The sequence below is a fragment of the Euprymna scolopes genome, chromosome 46 (assembly GCF_053919585.1).
Source record: "Euprymna scolopes isolate OS-2025 chromosome 46, ASM5391958v1, whole genome shotgun sequence".
Taxonomy (NCBI): Eukaryota; Metazoa; Mollusca; class Cephalopoda; order Sepiida; family Sepiolidae; genus Euprymna; species Euprymna scolopes.
In genome coordinates, this window is record NC_136527.1 from 91,958,947 (window position 1) to 91,978,621 (window position 19,675).

The 19,675-nt window shown below is 36.4% G+C and overlaps 1 protein-coding gene and 1 long non-coding RNA gene across 2 annotated transcripts in view; one reads left to right on the forward strand and one right to left on the reverse strand.

The window, feature by feature from the left end:
• The window catches only part of LOC145270797 (uncharacterized), a 30,456-nt gene extending 17,933 nt beyond the window's left edge, over window positions 1-12,523 (forward strand). The window contains exon 2 of the long non-coding RNA XR_013865567.1: window positions 11,117-12,523. This is a non-coding gene — a long non-coding RNA (uncharacterized LOC145270797). The remainder of the gene's footprint in view (window positions 1-11,116) is intronic.
• Window positions 1-18,339, reverse strand: part of LOC145271086 (uncharacterized) — a 50,787-nt gene extending 32,448 nt beyond the window's left edge. Inside the window, exon 1 of the mRNA XM_080126628.1 lies at window positions 14,745-18,339. Coding sequence (XP_079982754.1) covers window positions 14,745-15,051 — 307 coding nt within the window. The 5' untranslated portion in view covers window positions 15,052-18,339. The remainder of the gene's footprint in view (window positions 1-14,744) is intronic.
• Between the last annotated feature and the right edge of the window lie 1,336 nt (window positions 18,340-19,675).

Consider the following 19,675-nt stretch of genomic DNA (forward strand, 5'->3'; position numbering starts at 1 on the left):
AAATGTTTAAAGAAATCTTTTTGGGTTTAAATTTGTTCACTGGCAAAAGCCATACCCTTCCAATTCTTGTGACAAAATTAAATTTGTCTTATAATCTGGAAAGCCTCCCCCAGATGCTTAGGAATCTGAAGAACCGTAGACTGGTCGCTCATTTTTATGACAAAAAATTTTTATTGACTATAGATGGGTTGCTACGGATTGACGCAATCCAGTACCTAGAACCCCTAAAGGTGATTCCTTGTATGTATGGAGCCGCTTTTGAAAATGTTAACTCTTTTCTCTTTGAATGCCAGATCAAGAAACGAAAAGAAACAAAAGTAAATTATGCAGAAGTTTTGGCTGGAACGCCACCACTTAAGACTTCCAGAATCAACTATGTAATTCACCCAGAGGAATGTTACCCAGACCCTTTAAATAATTGGTTTAAAGACAATAACGTTGAGCGAGGGTTGGAGAACATGTTTAATCTCAAATCAATTGGATTACCTACTGACGAAAAGTTCTCCACCTTGAATGAAGAGAAGGTGAAACAGTTTAAAGATTCCATCACATTTAAAGATGGTTTATATCATGTGCGTCTTCAGTGGTATGAGGACAAATTGAAATCTGTTCCTTCTAATTATAGTGCATCTCGACGGATTCTGGATAAAGTAGCAAAGGATCTTAAGAAAAAATTTTCAACAGCAAGAAGACGAAGAGGAAAACTCAGAAGCTAAAGCTAGGGGAGAGAGGCCTCTTCAGTCCTGGACGACAACCTTCCTAGAGCTAGTGACTCAAACAAATCACCGGTTGGCAAACCTAGACTGCTTAAGGAGGAGATAGGCTTTCATACTCTTTTGCCTATTGGCCAGGCGTAGAGGTACTGTCACAGGAACTCGTCTGAATCACCCAGTGGTTGACCTCGTTTCCTGACTAGGGCAATGAACGCCGCTTTTCCCCGCTCCCGCCACATCCCATCCCCCTAAGCTGGACACAGTGGGGTGCTTCAGTGCCATATATGTCGGTGCAGTTGGACTGGGCTGGCTTTGCCTAATGGATTGAGGGTACCAGATTGACAGTTCCTGGCTACCATTTCCGACTGATAGTACAGGAGCCCTAACTCTTTGGTAGCGCTTAGAGCGGCTACTCCATCAACAGTTGTACAATATCAGGATGTTTTTAGTGCCATGTTGCGCATGGAAAGGGACTCTGCACTCATCCCTGGTGGGCTTTCCTAAGGCCACAATCCTGTGGGTGAGGACAGCTGATGGTCTACTTGTATTGCATGTCTGGTATTCTGCACAACCACTTGTCCAGCACCCCCTCACTCACTCACTCACCCTAACTGAAACTTTTAAATAAAATAAAATGACAGCTCAAGCAAAAGTTATGTTTAAACCAGGACCAAACTCAAAGAAAACCAACCTGCCTCCTCCCTTGAGGCTTGCATTTACAAATATCCGCGGGCTTAGAACTAACTTAGATGATGTTGAGTCATTTCTCCTTGTAAACACCCCGGATATCTCAGCATTAAGTGAAACTAACCTTCACTCCTCCATTCCCTCTAACCACTTTAACATGCCTGGTTATCTCCCACTCTACCGTAAGGACTCGGACAGACATATGCATGAGCTTGGAGTCTATATTCGTAACACCCTCCCCCTAACTAGAGAAATAAAACTAGAATCAGACGACCAGGCCTTTATGTGCTTCAGACTAAATATGCAACACAATATTAGCTACTTGTATTTTCTCTACCGCTCTTCTTCAAACCAAGATTGTACCCTAATAAACAAAGTCTCAGACAGCATAGATATAGCACTCTCCCTCGATACTAGCGCACAAATACATGTATTTGGTGACTTCAATGTCCACCACAGTAACTGACTAGGATTCTCTAATCACAGACGTAGCTGGTAGCACAACACAGCTTCTCTATATCCCATTCCCTATCCCAGTTGGTTACATTTCCGACACGTTTCCCAAACCAGCAAGATCAACATGCCTCACTTCTAGATCTCTTTCTGACAACGGTTCCTGATGACTGTACAACAAATGCCCACAGCCCACTCGGGAATGCTGATCATGCTGTGATAATGGTAGAAATCAGCCTAAATTCTCGCCCTAAAACTGAAGACCCACTACTCAAAACAACGAGGTATTACAAAAAGGCTGATTGGGAAGCCATCAGGGAACTCATCAGAGATGCCCCATGGCGAAATATCTTTTCTCTTCCAGTGGAACAGTGTGTAAATGAGACCACTGAATGGTTCAAAACTGCTATTGAAGCACATGTTCCCGCACGGAAATTCTGTAGCAAGCCCCACTCTTCCCAATGGTTTACTTCTGCTTGTGCCATTTGTCAAAGGCAGTATGCGTTCCGCAGATTCAACCGATATAAATCCAGCTCAAATAAACAGAAGTTTATAGAAGCTAGAAATAATTGTAAGAGAATGATAGAGACAGCTAAGACAGATTACTCTGAAACCACCAGAAAACGCATCGAAGCACAGAAATTAGGAAACCGGGATTTTTGGAAAATCTACAACAGCATAGTTAATAATGGACAGTCAATTATTCCCCCACTAACAAACAATCATGAGGTTGCTTGCACGGCAACTGACAAGGCTAATCTGCTTGCCAGTCGGTTTGCCTCAAACTCCACACTGAACTCGGTACACCACTCACTCCCTGATTTTCCTCTGCGAACAAACGCCACACTAGACGATTTGAAAATCACTCCTTCTCAGGTACATGCTATTATAAAAAACCTAGACACCTCAAAACCGGCTGTGCTATTAAAAAAATGCTCTGCCGAGGTTGCTCCAGTTCTGTCCAAACTTTACAATAAATGCCTTAACGAATCTTGCTTTCCCGACTGCTGGAAAACCGCTTCTGTGGTACCAGTCTTCAAGAATTCTGGTGAAAGAACTGACCCACTAAATTATCGCCCCATTAGCCTCCTCCCGCTTTTCGCCAAAATATTGGAGTCCTTAGTTAATCAAGCCCTAGTCCAGCACCTAACAGCTGCTAAACTCCTGACTGACAAACAATATGGATTCAGGTAAGCCCGTTCAACAGCAGATATCTTAATTGTAGTTTCTGAACGTATATACCGTTCATTGGACTAAACAGGGGAGGGTAGAGCTTTTGACAGGGTATGGCACGATGGTCTTCTAAGGAAAATTAGATCACTGGAAGAATTCATAATGTAATTAAATCCTTCTTAAGAGAAAAATCCAAGTTGTCCTCGACGGTCATACATCTAAACAATATGACATAAATGCGGGAGTACCTATCTATCCTTGGACCTCTATTATTTCTAATATTCATAAATGACCTCGGATAAAATTGTTTCGGAGATTGGTATATTTGCCGATGACACCACTCTCTATAACAGATATGAGGGCAAAACAAATGAACACATATCCAAGGAAATGGCAGAAACACTAGAGGATGATCTTCAATCTGTAGTGGAATGGGGACAAAAATGGATGGTCACATTCAATGCTGCTAAAACTAAGCTTGTTTCCTTCAATAACTACAAGAAACCATCTCTACCACCAATAGCAATGGCCAAGAACACATTGCCTGAAAGTACTTCTTTTAAACTCCTCGGCCTAATGTTTACAGGGAATATGAACTGGAATAGATACATTGAGAGCATTGCCAAGGCTGCTGCAAGGAAGGTTGGCTCCCTCCACCATGCTAGAAAACTACTTACGCCTGACAGTATCCTGTACCTCTATAAGGCCACCATTCGCCCATGTATGGAGTACTGTTGTCACATCTGGGCTGGTGCATCCGCTGCTTGTCTCTCGTTCCTGGACAGGGTTCAAAAGAGTCGCCAACCTGATATGTCCTGAACTGTCATCTAGGCTTCAGCCTCTGTCCCATCGACGAGATGTTGCATCTCTCTGCCTGTTCTACAAATACTTTAATGGTGAATGCTTTGATGAACTGCAAACACTTGTACCTCCTCGACGTAACTACCCCCGACAAGCTACTAAGTCTCATCCCCTTACAGTAGCGATCCCTAGGTGCAAGAAAGCCTTTTACTCCAATAGTTTCTTCCCCAGAACTGCAGGTTTTTGGAACTCCCTTCCGGGATTCTGCTTTTCCAACTGTACTGATATGCAGAAGTTCAAGTGTAATGTGAACAAACATCTTTCTACTCATCTCCCTTCATAATGCCCCTGCTAATTAAGTCACTGATAGTAGCCCCCTGCTTCAAAGTGGCACTGTGCCTTGTTTGGGGTGAAAATTGAATAAAAAAAAAAAAAAAAAAAAAAAAAATAATTGTACCCCCTAAAAATTTTAAAAACTATACATGGATTCCCTATAGACTTGTGTTAAAATTAACTGACCAGACAACTACAAAGATAAGACCAGTTTTTAATTGTTCTTATAAGCAAAAGGGTTCTGTGTCTGTGCATTTTTTTAATAGCACAGCCGGTTTTGAGGTGTCTAGGTTTTTTATAATAGCATGTACCTGAGAAGGGGTGATTTTCAAATCCTCTAGTGTGGCATCTGTTCGCAGAGGAAAATCAGAGAGGGAGTGATGTACAGGGTTCAGTGTGGAGTTTGAGGCAAACCGACTGGCAAGCAGATTAGCCTTGTCAGTTGCCGTGCAAGCAACCTCATGATTGTTTGATAGTGGGGGAATAGTTGTCATTAAACGAAGCAGCATATCCAGGCGTAAATTTGATGACTGATATGCTAGAACTGATAATCCGTTTCAGAACGAACAAATATGTCTTGTTGGCCGACATCAGAAAAGCATTTCTGATGATTCGATTGGAATCCGAAAAAGATCGGAATTGATTTTGTTTCTTGTTAAAGAAAGGTGAAAACTTGCATTGCTACCGTTACAAAACCACAATATTTGGTTTCAATGCAAGCCCTTTTATTTTGAATTATGTGTTAAAGTTCCATGCTAACAAATTTCCTTTGGATGAGTGTTCAGAAGAATTGAAATCTAATTTTTATGTTGATAACCTAGTTAAAACTTGGAATAACCCTGAAACCCTATCTGCCTTGTATACCTCTGTGAGAGAGCGTCTACACGAAGGAAATTTTGATTTGCAAGCATGTAATTCTAACTGTGTAGCGCTCAAGAAGAAAATGGAGGCTGATGGAACCTTATCAGCATTCGATTCTGGTTGTGAGAAAGCCTTGGGTTATCTATACGATCCTGTGCAAGATTCCATAAGGGTCCCACCACCATCATGCGACGTGGAAGCATCAACCAAGAGAAAAATATTGTCCGAGACCTCAAAAGGTATTTGATCCTTTGTCCCTTTATTTACCTGTAACAGTGTGTAGTTCGTTATTAATGAGAGAACTTTGGAAACTCAAGCTGAATTGGGATGATCCTGTTCCTCAAAGCATGTATTCTGTTTGGAAAACACTGGCAAGTGACCTGTCAGCAACTGACTGTATCCTTTCCGAGGAGAGTTTTAGATGAAGGAAAGGACACAAAATTATTTCTTTTGTGATACGGCTAAATCCGCATATGGGTTTACAGTGTATGCAGTACAGGATGGAAAATCATCCTTGGTATTTGCAAAAGCAAATATGGCTCATCTACAAGGAAGGTCCCTCCCAACGTTGGAACTTTTATCTGTGTTTTTGGCTGTGAAATGTTTCCCTTTTATTAAACAGTCCCTAAAGGACATTACTGTAAAAGATGTTTATGTGATTACAGATGCCCAAGTAGTTCTGTCTTGGGTTCTTGCTGATTTTGTCCAAACAAAAAATATATTTGTAAGACATAGATTACAGGACATAACTCAAATGACGGAGAAAATTAAAACTGATCTTGATATAAAAGTGAATTTTAGGTATGTTCCCACTGCTAACAATCCGGCTGATTTCTTCACCAGAGGCCTAACTATTAACAGATTTAAAGAAAACCTTCCTCTTTGGTATGAGGGGCCTGAATGGATAAGGCAGGAAGAATCCTCCTCGCACCATGATCAATTGGGTTGCCTTTCTAAGGCTCAGATGGGGCGGATTTGTCCCTCGGTGAATTATGTAACAGAGAATGAAGTCGCTACTTCTGTAGTCGAGCTGGAGAGATTTTCCAGCCTTAGTAAATTGATTAGTGTAACTTCATTGATCTTTGAGTTTGTTAACAGATTAAAAAAGCGAGTGATGGATCCCAAGTTACAAGCAAATACCTACCTGATTAAGACAATGCAGAAACAATCTTTTTCAGCAGAGCTAGACTTTTTATTAAATCCTGAAGGAAATAACGTGCCCAAGTTGGTAAAGGATCTGAACCTCTTTCTGGACCCCAAAGGCATTGTAAGATCTAGGGGAAGAATAGAAAAATCTGTATATCACCCATATGAAGTTCAACATCCGGTTTTATTGGGAAAAAATCATCGTCTGACAGAATTGATTATTCGAGAGTGCCATCAAAGAAGTCAACATTTAGGCTTGGCCACAACAGTTCGAGGACTTTACCTAGGGACCAAAAAGGCCTAGTTTTCAGAGGACTTTTAATGAGTACTATATCTCCTGGTTTTATCTTATCTTCAAACGAAGAGTCGGCTAGATTCAAGGTTCTTTCTCTGAGACTCAATAAGTAGTCTTCATTCCAAAGTTTCCTAAACTTTTTCAGACTGTCTTTCTGAGAACGCAGGGTTTGAATGAAGTCCCTTCGTGTAAGCGGGTCCATCGTTTCCAGGTCCTGGTCTTCAACCCTCATTAATATTCCACGACAAACATTGGCGTTCATGAGAGAGTTCGGTGTTAGGGGCATTATGAAGGGAGATGAGTAGAAAGTAGTTTTCTAGCACGGTAGAGGGAGCCAACCTTCCTTGCAGCAGCCTTGGCAATGCTCTCAATGTATCTATTCCAGTTCATATTCCCTGTAAACATTAGGCCGAGGAGTTTAAAAGAAGTACTTTCAGGCAATGTGTTCTTGGCCATTGCTATTGGTGGTAGAGAAGGTTTCTTGTAGTTATTGAAGGAAACAAGCTTAGTCTTAGCAGCATTGAATGAGACCAACCATTTTTGTCCCCATTCCACTACAGATTGAAGATCATCCTCTAGTGTTTCTGCCATTTCCTTGGATATGTGTTCATTTGTTTTGCCCTCATATCTGTTATAGAGAGTGGTGCCATCGGCAAATATACCCATCTCCGAAACAATTTTATCCTAAACTTTTTCAGACTATCTTCCTGAGAACGCAGGGTTTCGTTCAAGCGGGTCCATCGTTTCCAGGTCCTGGTCTTCAACCCTCATTAATAACAATGAGGTGAGATTAGCAGGTTACTGGATACCACAAGCCAGACAGGCTATTAAGAATGTGGTTAATACTTGTGCCAAGTGTAAAAGGTTTAATGCTGTTTCCTTCGCAACACCTAATCCAATCAACCTGACTCCGCGTGTGAATTTTTCCAAACCCTTTTTACATACTGGTGTCGATTTTACCAGTCATATTTATGTTAAAGGGAAAGATGACGACTATAAAATGTACATTGTCCTTTTTACATGCATGAGCATTAGAGCAGTACATTTAGAACTGGTACCAGATATGTCTGTAAAATCGTCCATACAGGCCTTTGTCAGATTTACGAACGTGAATGGAATCCCCACTCACCTTTACTCGGATAATGCCCGCACATTTACTGCTGCTGCCAGAATTATAAACAAAGGGATGATAGCAGATGAATTTAAAGAACGGTTCAACTCATACAACCTTAAACATTGTACTATTCCACTGTTTTCTCCTTGGTACGGCGACAGCTGGGAAAGGTCTATCAAGACCTTAAAATCATGCCTATATAAAGCTATAGGAAGAGGAAAAGTAGACTATTTTGGTCTACTAACCATTTTGTCAGACGTTCAAAGGGCAGTAAACAGCCGCCCCCTGACATACATAAGCTCTGATGACTCTGAGCTGGACATTTTAACACCGAACTCTCTCATGAACGCCAATGTTGGTCGTGGAATATTAATGAGGGTTGAAGACCAGGACCTGGAAACCATGGACCCACTTGCACGAAGGGACTTGATTCAAACCCTGCGTTCTCGGGAAGACAGTCTGAAAAAGTTTAGGAAACTTTGGAATGAAGACTACTTATTGAGTCTCAGAGAAAGAACCTTGGATCTAGCCGACTCTTCGTTTGAAGATAAGATAAAACCAGGAGATATAGTACTCATTAAAAGTCCTCTGAAGACTAGGCCTTTTTGGTCCCTAGGTAAAGTCTTCAAACTAATCCGAGAAAGTGATAATTTGGTATGCATGGTGAAAGTGAAAAAAGGGAATGGAGCTATAGACATGCACTCCATCAAACATCTTTCCTCTAGAATTCTCTCAACAGCCAGAAGAACCCGACCCAACAGACATGGAACCATCAAGCTCACAAGATGTGAGCCTAGACCCGCAAAGGAGAGAGAGCACGATAATTTGGATCTGTCCAGCCTGCAACAGACCATAAGATACTAGACCAATGATAGCATGTGATACATGCGATGATTGGTTTCATTTCGACTGTGTGGGCCTAATAGAAGCACCACCAGAAGATGAACAGTTGTGCTGTAATAACTGCAATCCTCGAGATTTAACAAGGGGCAGACCCAGCCTATCAAGGGTCTAAACTGACTGTTTTATTCCCCTTAACCAGGAATTCTTTTTTTTTTTATTTGTGGGGAATGTGTGTAAGAATATAAATTGATTTGACTTACCGGGGGTGGGTCGGAGGAAAGAAAAGACACTGAACTGTTGTTTTGCCGTTACTGAGAAACTGGGTGTCTATTTCCTACTAAGTTGAATAGACATTCTAATCACGTTGGAATTCTCGCCACTGAGAGTTAGTATGTATAAAAGGAGTTGTCTCACTACGGGTTAGTGATTAGTTAAGAACCTAGTTACCTAGCTTGCTAGTCGGTTGGCGTCTCTTAGACTGATTACCTCGTTACTGCTGTTTGGCAAACGTTACCTGTTAATTGTTACCTTTACAAGGAAAGAAAAGACTGCTTGTAAGCAACGTCACCATTTCGCTGCAAGCCCTTACTGCCTTTTCTTACACCCCCCTCTTCTTGTTGGTGAAATAATTCCGACACTTATTTAATTAGAACTGTATTCAAGTACTTTCAGGACGTTTGATAACATTATTAATATAAATTACAGAAACAATACTATTTATTGCTAATACAGCAAATATTATGTTCATATTTTTAACTGTTTATTTTCTTATAAGGCTAAAAAGTCTATCAGGAAGGTTGAAAATTTAATTTAATTTTGTTTTAGGTTTTAAAATTATAAAACAAATAATTTTTACATGAGAATAATTGTCAAAATGTCTTTAATAATAAATAAAATCTTTCATTGAGTATGTCCAAATATTTGAAAGTTCTATATTTTTTTCTAAAGTCGGTTTGAAAATTATTCACCACGTGGCTTAATGAAATTAGCCGTGACTGAGCGTTATATATTAAAATTGATTGTTTCTTTTTAGAATTATAAACAAATAATTTTTATGTGAGAATATTTGTCAAAATGTTTTTTTTAATAATAAATAAAACCTTTCACTGAGTATGTCCAAATATTTGAAAGTTCGGGTTTGTTTTACTGTACACAGATTCGAAAAAGTTGTCACAAAACAAATAAATAACAAATAAATGTTATCAAAGGCAAGATAAGTTACTTTTCTACCTAACTGGATATGTTTTTAGTTTTTATATTTAATGTAACATGTTTATTCATCTCGAAAAAACAGTGTTTACCGATATATTGGAAAATTCAAAATAGCGGTCGACTCTCTCTCGGAGACAGTAAGTTTGGGAAAATGAGTTATAAATAAAAAAAAAACAGTCAAAATACTGTTAAAAACCCACCGAATATATGTCAGCCTATGTCATGGTAACATATTGAGCGAATTTCTAACAGTATTTTGTCTGTTTTTTATTTATAACTCATTTTCCCAAACTTACCGCCTCAAAGAGAGAATCGGCTGCCATTTAAAATTTTTCAATACATCGAGCTGAATAAACATATACATTAAATATAAAAACTAAAAACATATCCAGTTTGGTAGAAAAGTAACTTATCTTGCCTTTGGTAACATTTATTTGTTCTATATTTGTTTTGTGACAACTTTTTCGAATCTATGTGTACAGTAAAACAAATGTTCTATATTTTTTTCTAAAGTCGGTTTGAAAATTATTCACCACGCAGCTATTAATGAAATTAGCCGTGACTGAGCGTTACATATTAAAATTGTTTCTTTTTAGAATTATAAACAAATAATTTTTACATGAGAATATTTGTCAAAAATATATTTTAATTTATTTACTTGCCTCCCCACGAGGGCACAGTTAGACACAAGGTCGGGTTTTAATGTGGGAAAATTTAGCTCCCCAAAAAGGGGCACTCTGGATAGGAACAAAAATAAAATAAAAATTGTCTCGGTCATGAAGGATTTCTCCTTCACTGACCGAGGACAGAACAATAACGTGTAGCATCAGAACAGATACTACACTGTGATTATTATTGTAAATGTTTGTTTACTATCTTTTCTTAGATTTTAGCAATAAAGGACTTGTCCTGCCTTGATAGAGTTCAAAATAGACTTCGTAGCCTCGTAGGAGATGTCCTTTTCTCCTCCTTACTACCTCTATCTCACAGAAGAGATGTTGCGAGTTTGTCTCTGATGTATCGTTATTTTCATGGAAAGTGTTCAACTGAGCTTCAATCTATGGTCCCCCCTCGCCAAACTTTCACAAGAAACACTCGTCTAGCTGTAAACACTATCAATAATTTCCCCCACTCTTTATCTGTGCCTAAACCTAAACATAGATTCCATGAACAAAGCTTCTTTCTTAGAACTGCACGCCTGTGGAATTGTCTTCCGTTTTCCTGCTTTCCGGCTGACTACAATATGGTTGTGTTCAAGTCTAAAGTAAATAAGTTCTTGATGAGCCGTTCCATATAAGTTATTAAATTTACCAAATTTTCATTACTAATGATTACTATATTGACCAACTTCTACTGTACACTCTTTAACCCTTATCCTTGAGTGGCCTCTGGGCCTTGATAATGTGGTGATGCCTTTGTAAAAAAAAAAAAAAAAAAAAAAAGTTTACATAATTAAAGAAAACATTCATACCATTATGTTTTTAGGAATGTGAACATCATTTTCGGCCTGAGGATGTAATAAAGGAGAAGTCAAGATTCGATGATAAAACGTTGTGAAATAAACACGCAAGATGAGAACATTGGTCTGAATAATTTCTAAAGTTCCAAAAAATAACATTCAACCCATGTGATTTTTCTCTAAATTAAATTTTAAAAAAATATTTCTGCACTAGTAACTTTTATTGTTTGTTTGTATTTAAATTATTTGATTTCAATTTTTTGTATTTTATTGTTTGTTTTCATTCTAAAAATTATTTGTTTGTTTTCACTTTTAAAATTATTAATCGTTGGTATTTGATATGTTTTTAAATTCTTTGTTCCCTAAATTCATAATTCAGCTTTATCAGTATTAAATTGTATATTGCTTTAAAATTACTTAATTTTACATAGATAATATTTATATTTTATATTGAATAAAGTTCAGTTTCAGTTGCTTTTTTTTTTTTTAAATGTTTTATTGCTCTTTTTCAAATGGCCTTCATATAGTACTGACAGTGTGACAAATCTTACCTACATTGCCTACATGCATTTTTCAGTTAACAGGCCTTCTCCTTACTGTCGGTGGCTGTGACGGAACTCTCCAATAATGAATTCACCCCCCTCCCACGAAGAAAAAAAAAAGAAAAGAGGGCTTATTAGTTTCGAAATTCGAAAGATTTTCTATATAGGATTGAGATTTTAAGAGGAAATAAAAAATTATTTAAAACAACTTAAAAACACCCAAAAATGATGCAGATAGATTACAAAGTAATTTTTATTAACTATGGTAACATTTATTTGTTGTATATTTTCATTTTCTGCCATTATTTTCGAACTTTTAGACTTTATTTTTTTTTTTTTTATTACTTTTAATTTTGTTTTTACAGCAAAATGCCCGCACTTTTTTTTTTCTTACATTCGTCCATCAGAAAAAAAAAAAAAAAAAAAAATCCATTTGTTTCGGATGTGCACAGAAAAAAAAAAAATTCAAAACACCTTCAACTCAAAACGAGGTTTCTCTCTTCCAAACAATATGTCGCCATTTTTTTTTTTTTTTAAATCTGCTCGGTAAAAGTGATTTTTTTAGATTAAAATAAAGACGAATAAAAACTACTTGAAAACCAAAACAAATGAGCCAGGTTGATATAAAATTAACTTATATTGGCTACGGCAACAGTTATTTCTTGTATATATATTATATATACACATTTTTTCGTATAGTTGTTTATTGACTTCTCTGCAAAATAACCACAATATTGAGCACTACCGAAGAACAAGAAAAAATGGGCGCGATGTCTTTGAAGACTCGATAATCATTTCAAAATAAGAAATAAAACAAAATTGTGGTAGAAACCCGCCCGGGTTTGTATTACTATACACACAGATTCGAAAAAGTTGTAAAAAAACAACAAATGTTATCAAAGGCAAGATAAAGTTACTTTTCTACCTAACTGGATGTTTTTAGTGTTTTTATTTGATGTAACATGTTTATTTAGCTCCAAAAACATACAGTGTTTATTGAAAAGTTAAAAATGGCGCCCGACTTTCTCTCTCTCTCTCTCTCTCTCTCTCTCTTTGACACGGTAAGTTTGGGAAAAGGAGTTAAAAATAAAAAAAATAGATAAAATACTGCTAGAAACTCGCTCAATATATGTTACCGTGACATGGGCTGACATATAATCGGTTGGTTTTTAACAGTATTTTGCATAGTTTTTTTAAATTTTTAACTCCTTTTCCCAAACTTACCGTGTACAAAAGAGAGCCGGGTGCCATTTGAAATTTTCCAATACATCGGTAAACACTATTTTTCGATCTGAATAAACATGTTACATTAAATAAAAACGGGTTTGTATTACTGTACACAGGTTCGAAAAAGTTGTCAAAAATTAAAATATACAACGAAGAAATATTAAGAGTAGCTATAAAAGTTACTTTGCAACATATCTAAATCATTTATTAGTGTTTTTAAGTAGTTTTAAACGCTGTTTATTTCATACCAAATATTAACTTTTTACGAGTCGTAAGAATTCAAGATGGCCAAAATTAATACCCCCCCCCCTTCTTCTTCGCAGAGAGAAGCCTCGTTTTCAAATTATAGTTCGCGCATATTTTGGGGGGGAGGAGCTTGCCTCGTTTTCAGCACGTGTCTCTGCGGACATTTTGCGTTTACATTTTATTTTGTTTACATTTTTTAGAAGTTTCGCCCTCGTAATGAAAGTATTTGTAAACATTACATTTAATTTAGATATTTATTGCTCACAAATACTTTTAAATCTTTTTTTTTTTTTTGGAGGGTGGGATAACATTAAAAAAAAAAAAAAAAAAACAACTAAAAACACGTGCTGAAAACGAGGCAAGAAGCTCCTCCCCCCAAAAATATGCGCGAACTATAATTTGAAAACGAGGCTTCTCTCTGCGAAGAAGAAGGGGGGGGGGTATTAATTTTGGCCATCTTGAATTCTTACGACTCGTAAAAAGTTAATATTTGGTATCAAATAAACAGCGTTTAAAACTACTTAAAAACACTAATAAATGATTCAGATAGGTTGCAAAGTAACTTTTATAGCTACTCTTAATATTTCTTTGTTGTATATTTTAATTTTTGACAACTTTTTTCGAATCTATGTGTACAGTAATACAAACCCAAAAATTTCAAAACACCTTCAACTCAAAACGAGGTTTCCCTCTTCCAAACAATATGTCGCCATTTTTTTTTTTCTTTTTTAATCTGCTCGGTAAAAGTGATTTTTTTAGATTAAAATAAAGACGAATAAAAACTACTTGAAAACCAAAACAAATGAGCCAGGTTGATATAAAATTAACTTATATTGGCTACGGCAACAGTTATTTCTTGTATATATATTATATATACACATTTTTTCGTATAGTTGTTTATTAACTTCTCTGCAAATAACCGCAATATTGAGCACTACCGAAGAACAAGAAAAAATGGCGGGTTTGTATTACTGTACACATAGATTCGAAAAAGTTGTCAAAAAACAAATATATAACAAATAAATGTTATCAAAGGCAAGATAAGTTACTTTTCTGCCAAACTGGATATATTTTTCGTGTTTTTATTCAATGTAACATGTTTATTCAGCTCGAAAAGCATACAGTGTTTACCTATGTATTGGAAAATTCAAAATGGCGCCCGACACTCTCTTTAACACGATAAGTTCAGGAAAAGATGTTATAAATAATAAACTAGACAAAATACTGTTAGAAATTCGCTCATTATATGTTACCGTTACATAAGTTGACTTATATTCGGTGTTTTTTTAATAGTATTTTGTCTAGTTTTTTATTTATAACACCTTTTCCCAAACTTACCGTGTTAAAGAGAGTGTCGGGCGCCATTTTGAATTTTCCAATACATCGGTAAACACTATGTTTTTCGAGCTGAATAAACATGTTACATTGAATAAAAACACAAAAATATATCCAGTTAGGTAGGAAAGTAACTTATCTTGCCTTTGATAACATTTATTTGTTATATATTTGTTTTTTGACAACTTTTTCGAATCTATGTGTACAGTAATACAAACCCGTGTGTGTGTGTGTGTGTGTGTGTGTGTGTGTGTGTGTACGTGTATGCATTAAGTATTTTGAAAAAATTGACAACTTTACTTACTTCTGTTCGATATCTTTTTCTTGTGGGTTTTCCTGGGGTCCGCACAAAATCGTTGTTGATGTTCGTAGACAGATTTATAAAACTTGTTATGGTGTAGACACACGAGGTCACTATTTTCAAAAGAAATCCCGGATCGCATGGAAATCAATTCCTTCTCTTCGTCCGTCAACAAACTGAATTTTACAAGCCCTCGTTTGCGCGAAAAGAGTCTCCGGTGACATTTCTGATTCAAAATAGTCCCAACCTTGCACTTAATCTTCATGACGATTGCCGCCCGCCGACCTAAAACTATTTGCTTAAACGACATCAGAGTTTTTTTGTTGTTGGTTTTAATTGATTAAATAAGAGTTGGCAAAATTGAACACCGAGATGGTTCGTTTTCGCGGCATTCGAAAGTTAAACAAACACGTGGTTGTTGTTACAGGCACTTCTGTACAATGAATGAGACTCGACTCGAGGCGGTGTAGCTGTAACACGCCGGTGTAATAGGAAAACATGTTCCTTATCATTTTTTTGCCCTAACTACATTTTCATTCATCCACCCTTCTCTCTCCCTCATGTTTTTTTTTTTTTTTTTGGTGGTATTTATTTGCTTCCCCACTGAGCAAATTAGGCACAAGCCTGTTTTTTAATGTGGAGAGAGGGGGGAGGGAGGGAGAGGGGTACCAGCTCCCGATGGGTGGGAAAATGGGAGCTGAATAGTGAGAGTTGGTCTGTAGAGTGATCCCTACATTGACCAAGGTCTTATATGTGGGGGGGGGGGAGGCATAAGGTCTTATATGTGGGGGGTGCATATGGTCTTTGCTTGCAGCATCTGCCGGAACAGATACTACACCTTGATCTTGTCTTTCATGTTTTTGTTTTTTTTTAGTACTTGTACATTTTAATCAAGACATTAAAAAATGAAAATATCGAAGAAAGGTTATATTGTACGCATCCGTTTTGGAATGAAGTTCTCAAAAAAAGAAAAAAAAGTAATTTAATTTGATCGAGTAGCTTTTTTTTTTTTTTTTTTTTTTTTTACAGCGAAAAACCACGTTTTTATGCGAGTGCGTTGAAGTCAGGCATTATGAAAATTTTTAACACGCCCCGGGAGTTAACTCAGTTTAAAACGCCGATACTCCCTCCCCATCTTTAATACTAACTTTTCTTTCTAAAAATCGAATCTTTTACTTGCTATCATAACATTTTTTTTTTTTTTGCTGTATTTTCATTTTTTAATGTCTTGATTAAACTGTACAACTGCCGGGGGGGGGGTTCTATCTTTTTACCTTTTTTCGCCTCAAAGAAGTCATATTGCGGAGAGAAGCCAAGAAACAAACAAACAAAAAAAAAAAAAGAGGGAAGGTCGTAAAAAAATTCAAATCTATCTTTTTATCTATCTATCTATCTATCTATCTATCTATCGATGCTCCTATAATTTTTTTTTACATAGGCATCACCACTTATCAAGGCCCAGAAGCCAGTCGAGGATAAGGGTTCAGCAGTCAATTGGACAATATAGTAATCGATAGTAATAGAAATTCAGTATTCATATTAAAAACTCTTTTCTATCCGTATTTATTTGCTTCCCTCATAAAAGCAAATTGTGACACAAGGTCGTTTTTAATGTGGGGTTGGGAAACCAGCTCCCAAGAAAAGGGACATTCTGGCAGAAGCCAAAACTAATAATTGTCTCAGTATAGAGTATTCCCCCTCCATTGGCCAAGGACAAATTAACTTTAGTGCAGCCCCAGAACAGATGGTATTTATTTGCTCCCCCACCGAGCAAATTAGGCACAAGGCCAATTTTTAATGTGAGGAGTGAAGGGAGGGGGAAGGGAAAAAGGGGACCAGCTCCCGAGAGGTGGGAAATGGGAGCTGGTTAAAGGTCAGGCATGTGGGGTTGCCCCCACATCTGGTCTTTGCTAGTCATAGCTAGTCATAGCTTGCAGCATCTGAAGAACAGATACTACACTTTGATTCTGTCTGTCCTGTAGGCCAAGAACTGTTCTTTCTATTTATTTTTTTGTTTTGTTTGGTGCTTCTACATAATAGGGACGTAGTCGGTAAATGGAGTTTTCAGATGAAAAAACAATGGTTTCAACTGATTTTTTTATCAAATCTAATAAAGTACGATGGTAGCTTCCAAATTATGCAGTCAAAAATTACCTGAATATTAAAAAAAACAAACTAGATTTATATTAAGTACTAGCATTTCAACCCAGCGTTGCCCGGGTGTTTGGAGGTGTATGTTGAAAAAAAAAAAAAAAAAAAAAAAAAAAGCGGTCAATTTTTTTTAACTTTGACCCCTAGACTTTTAGTTACCAATATGTAAATGTATGTATGTATGTATGTATGTATGTTTGCATGTCTGCCTAAAACTTTCGACAGAGGTGACGGATTTTACCAAGATCAGTATCATTTTGAAGTTCAACCTTTCAGACGAAAAATATTGAAAAATTGGCTAAAAATATTAATATCTTCACCTTCAACTGGGCATTTTCTACAGGGAGGGGATCGCTTTTTTTCACCGATATTTTTGAAAGTCATCCTCTTCTTTCGATTGTCTAGCCTTAATTTAAACATAAGTCACTTCCGGTTTGGCGGTGGTCGTAACAGCAAAGACGTCAGGGCCCCCCCCCCCGTTCTTTTCCTCCTTTGCGGTACGGATTCGAGCCTGCCTTCCTATTACCACTTTTTTTTTTTTTTTTTGACTGAACAGACACATCCAAACACCCGGGCAACACTGGGCTTAAATATTAGTTGCTAGAGTTGTCGAAAATTTTTCTGTTTCTATGTCTATCCTTGTGGCCATGCCACTAGTAAGGGTGCTGGAGGTAAACGTTTTATCTGCGCTGACGTTATCTGCCTGATAGGGACCTGAACCTTAGATTAACCACTAAGGAGGCTGTCCTATCAGCAGGTGCAAAGTACTGGGACTGCTGTATTGCCATTTGGTGAATGGATTCTGGACCATGCAGTAGCTTCTGGTGGGGCTTCTCGGTGCCAAAATAGTGGGTAATTGTTACGGCTTTACCTTTTCATGTGCTACAAAAAATATTTATTTCTTCATTTCTTTTTCTCTCTTACTGCGCTGCTCTAAGCGAGTCGGTCAACCTATTCCACAAATCCCAAAACACCATCATGAAAAGTCTTCAGAAATTCATGTTTAAATCCAGAACCCCAACTTCCAATGCAGACCCCCACTACCATGTCTCCTTCTCCAACATCAGGGGTCTACGTTCCAACCTTCCAGAGGTTGAAACCCAATTACAGGAGACTAAACCAGACCTATTATCCCTAAGCGAAACTGGCATTGGATCAACTATTTCCCTAAATGAGTTCTTAGTTAAAGGATACTCTGACTTAACATCCAAATCTGACCCCCAAGATCGCCATGGGCATAGAATATGTGCCTACATTAAAGATGGCTTTCCATGTGGTAGGGACATCTCCAGAGAAGATCCTAAATTACTCTATATGTGCTTCCGGGTTGCACTAGCTCACACTACTGCATTTATATTTGCTCTCTATCGTTCCCACAACAGCGGAGTTACTATCTTTAAAAGGATATCTGAGAAAATTGACCACATCCTGATTTATCATAATTTTTTTTAGGTTTCCGACTATTTTTTGATTGTATTTGAAAGATTAAAGACTAAACTTAATTTCCAAAAGGAAAAAAATATTTGTACACGTGAAAAAAAAAAAAAATATTTGTACACGTGAAAAAAAAAAAAAAATATTTGTACACGTGAAAAAAAAAAAAAATATTTGTACACGTGAAAAAAAAAAAAAATTTGTACACGTGAAAAAAAAAAAATTATTTGTACACGTGAAAAAAAAAAATATATATATTTGTACACGTAAAAAAAAAAATATTTGTACACGTAAAAAAAAAAAAAATTTGTACACGTGAAAAAAAAAAAAACAAAAAAAAAAAGTTATGAAAATGTTTTCACGGCGAATTACTCAATTCAGCTAAATTTTGAAGTTAAATAAATTCATTGTAAAAATCCTTTAAAAGATAAATATTAGTTTTCTGGGTCTATTTCAAAGATAATTACTGAAGTAAAATCCTAAGATATTGAATTAAAAAACAACAACAACAAAAAAACACCTTGTTTGTGCAAAACAAATTAATTAGCCCAAAACCGAATGATTCTGCCGTTTGTAAAATGCAACAAACTAAAGTTTTTCTAAACACGGAATATATAGAGGCCCAAATTTTCAACCAGTTGAAAGACTGTGAAAATGACGTCATGTAATTAAAAGGGAGGAAGGAATGTTATAATTCCCCCCCCCCAGACGTGCATCCATACGTTCCTATTCTGAACGTTTGTATAATTTTTATCATTTTTTAATTATTTTTATATGTTCCTGTTTTTAAATTAAATTTTTTTTTTGTTTGTTCAATATTACATAACAAATACGTTACGCCGAAAGTTTCACATTCTTGCGAGCAAGAACTTATTAAAATCTTGCATATAAAAATTATGCGAAATCTATAACTAAAAAAAGTAGAAATATTTTTTGCAATTATAATTTTTTTGTGTGAAAATATTAAATAAACAATGCTTAATTCAATGGTAATATCGGTAGTTCGAGCAATTAATTTTTCTTCGAGTTATATCAAATTCATTTATACGGACTTTAGGGGCTTTTTTTGTAATGTTCCTGTAAAAATTTTTATTGTTACAAATTACGATGCTTTATTTATATAAAAAAAGCAAAAATAAATTCTTGCGTTTTTTATTTACTACTGAAAACCATAACTTTAGTAAAGGTATTTTTTGTTTAAACAAAATAATACATTTCCACTAAGATTTAAATAAAAATAATTAGTTCATTATATTCTGTGATCATTATTTGATAAATACTGAAAATTTCATTAAAATTGGTTAATTTTCTGATTTTTGGTGAATTTTTTAAGTAAAAGAAGGAGTCAA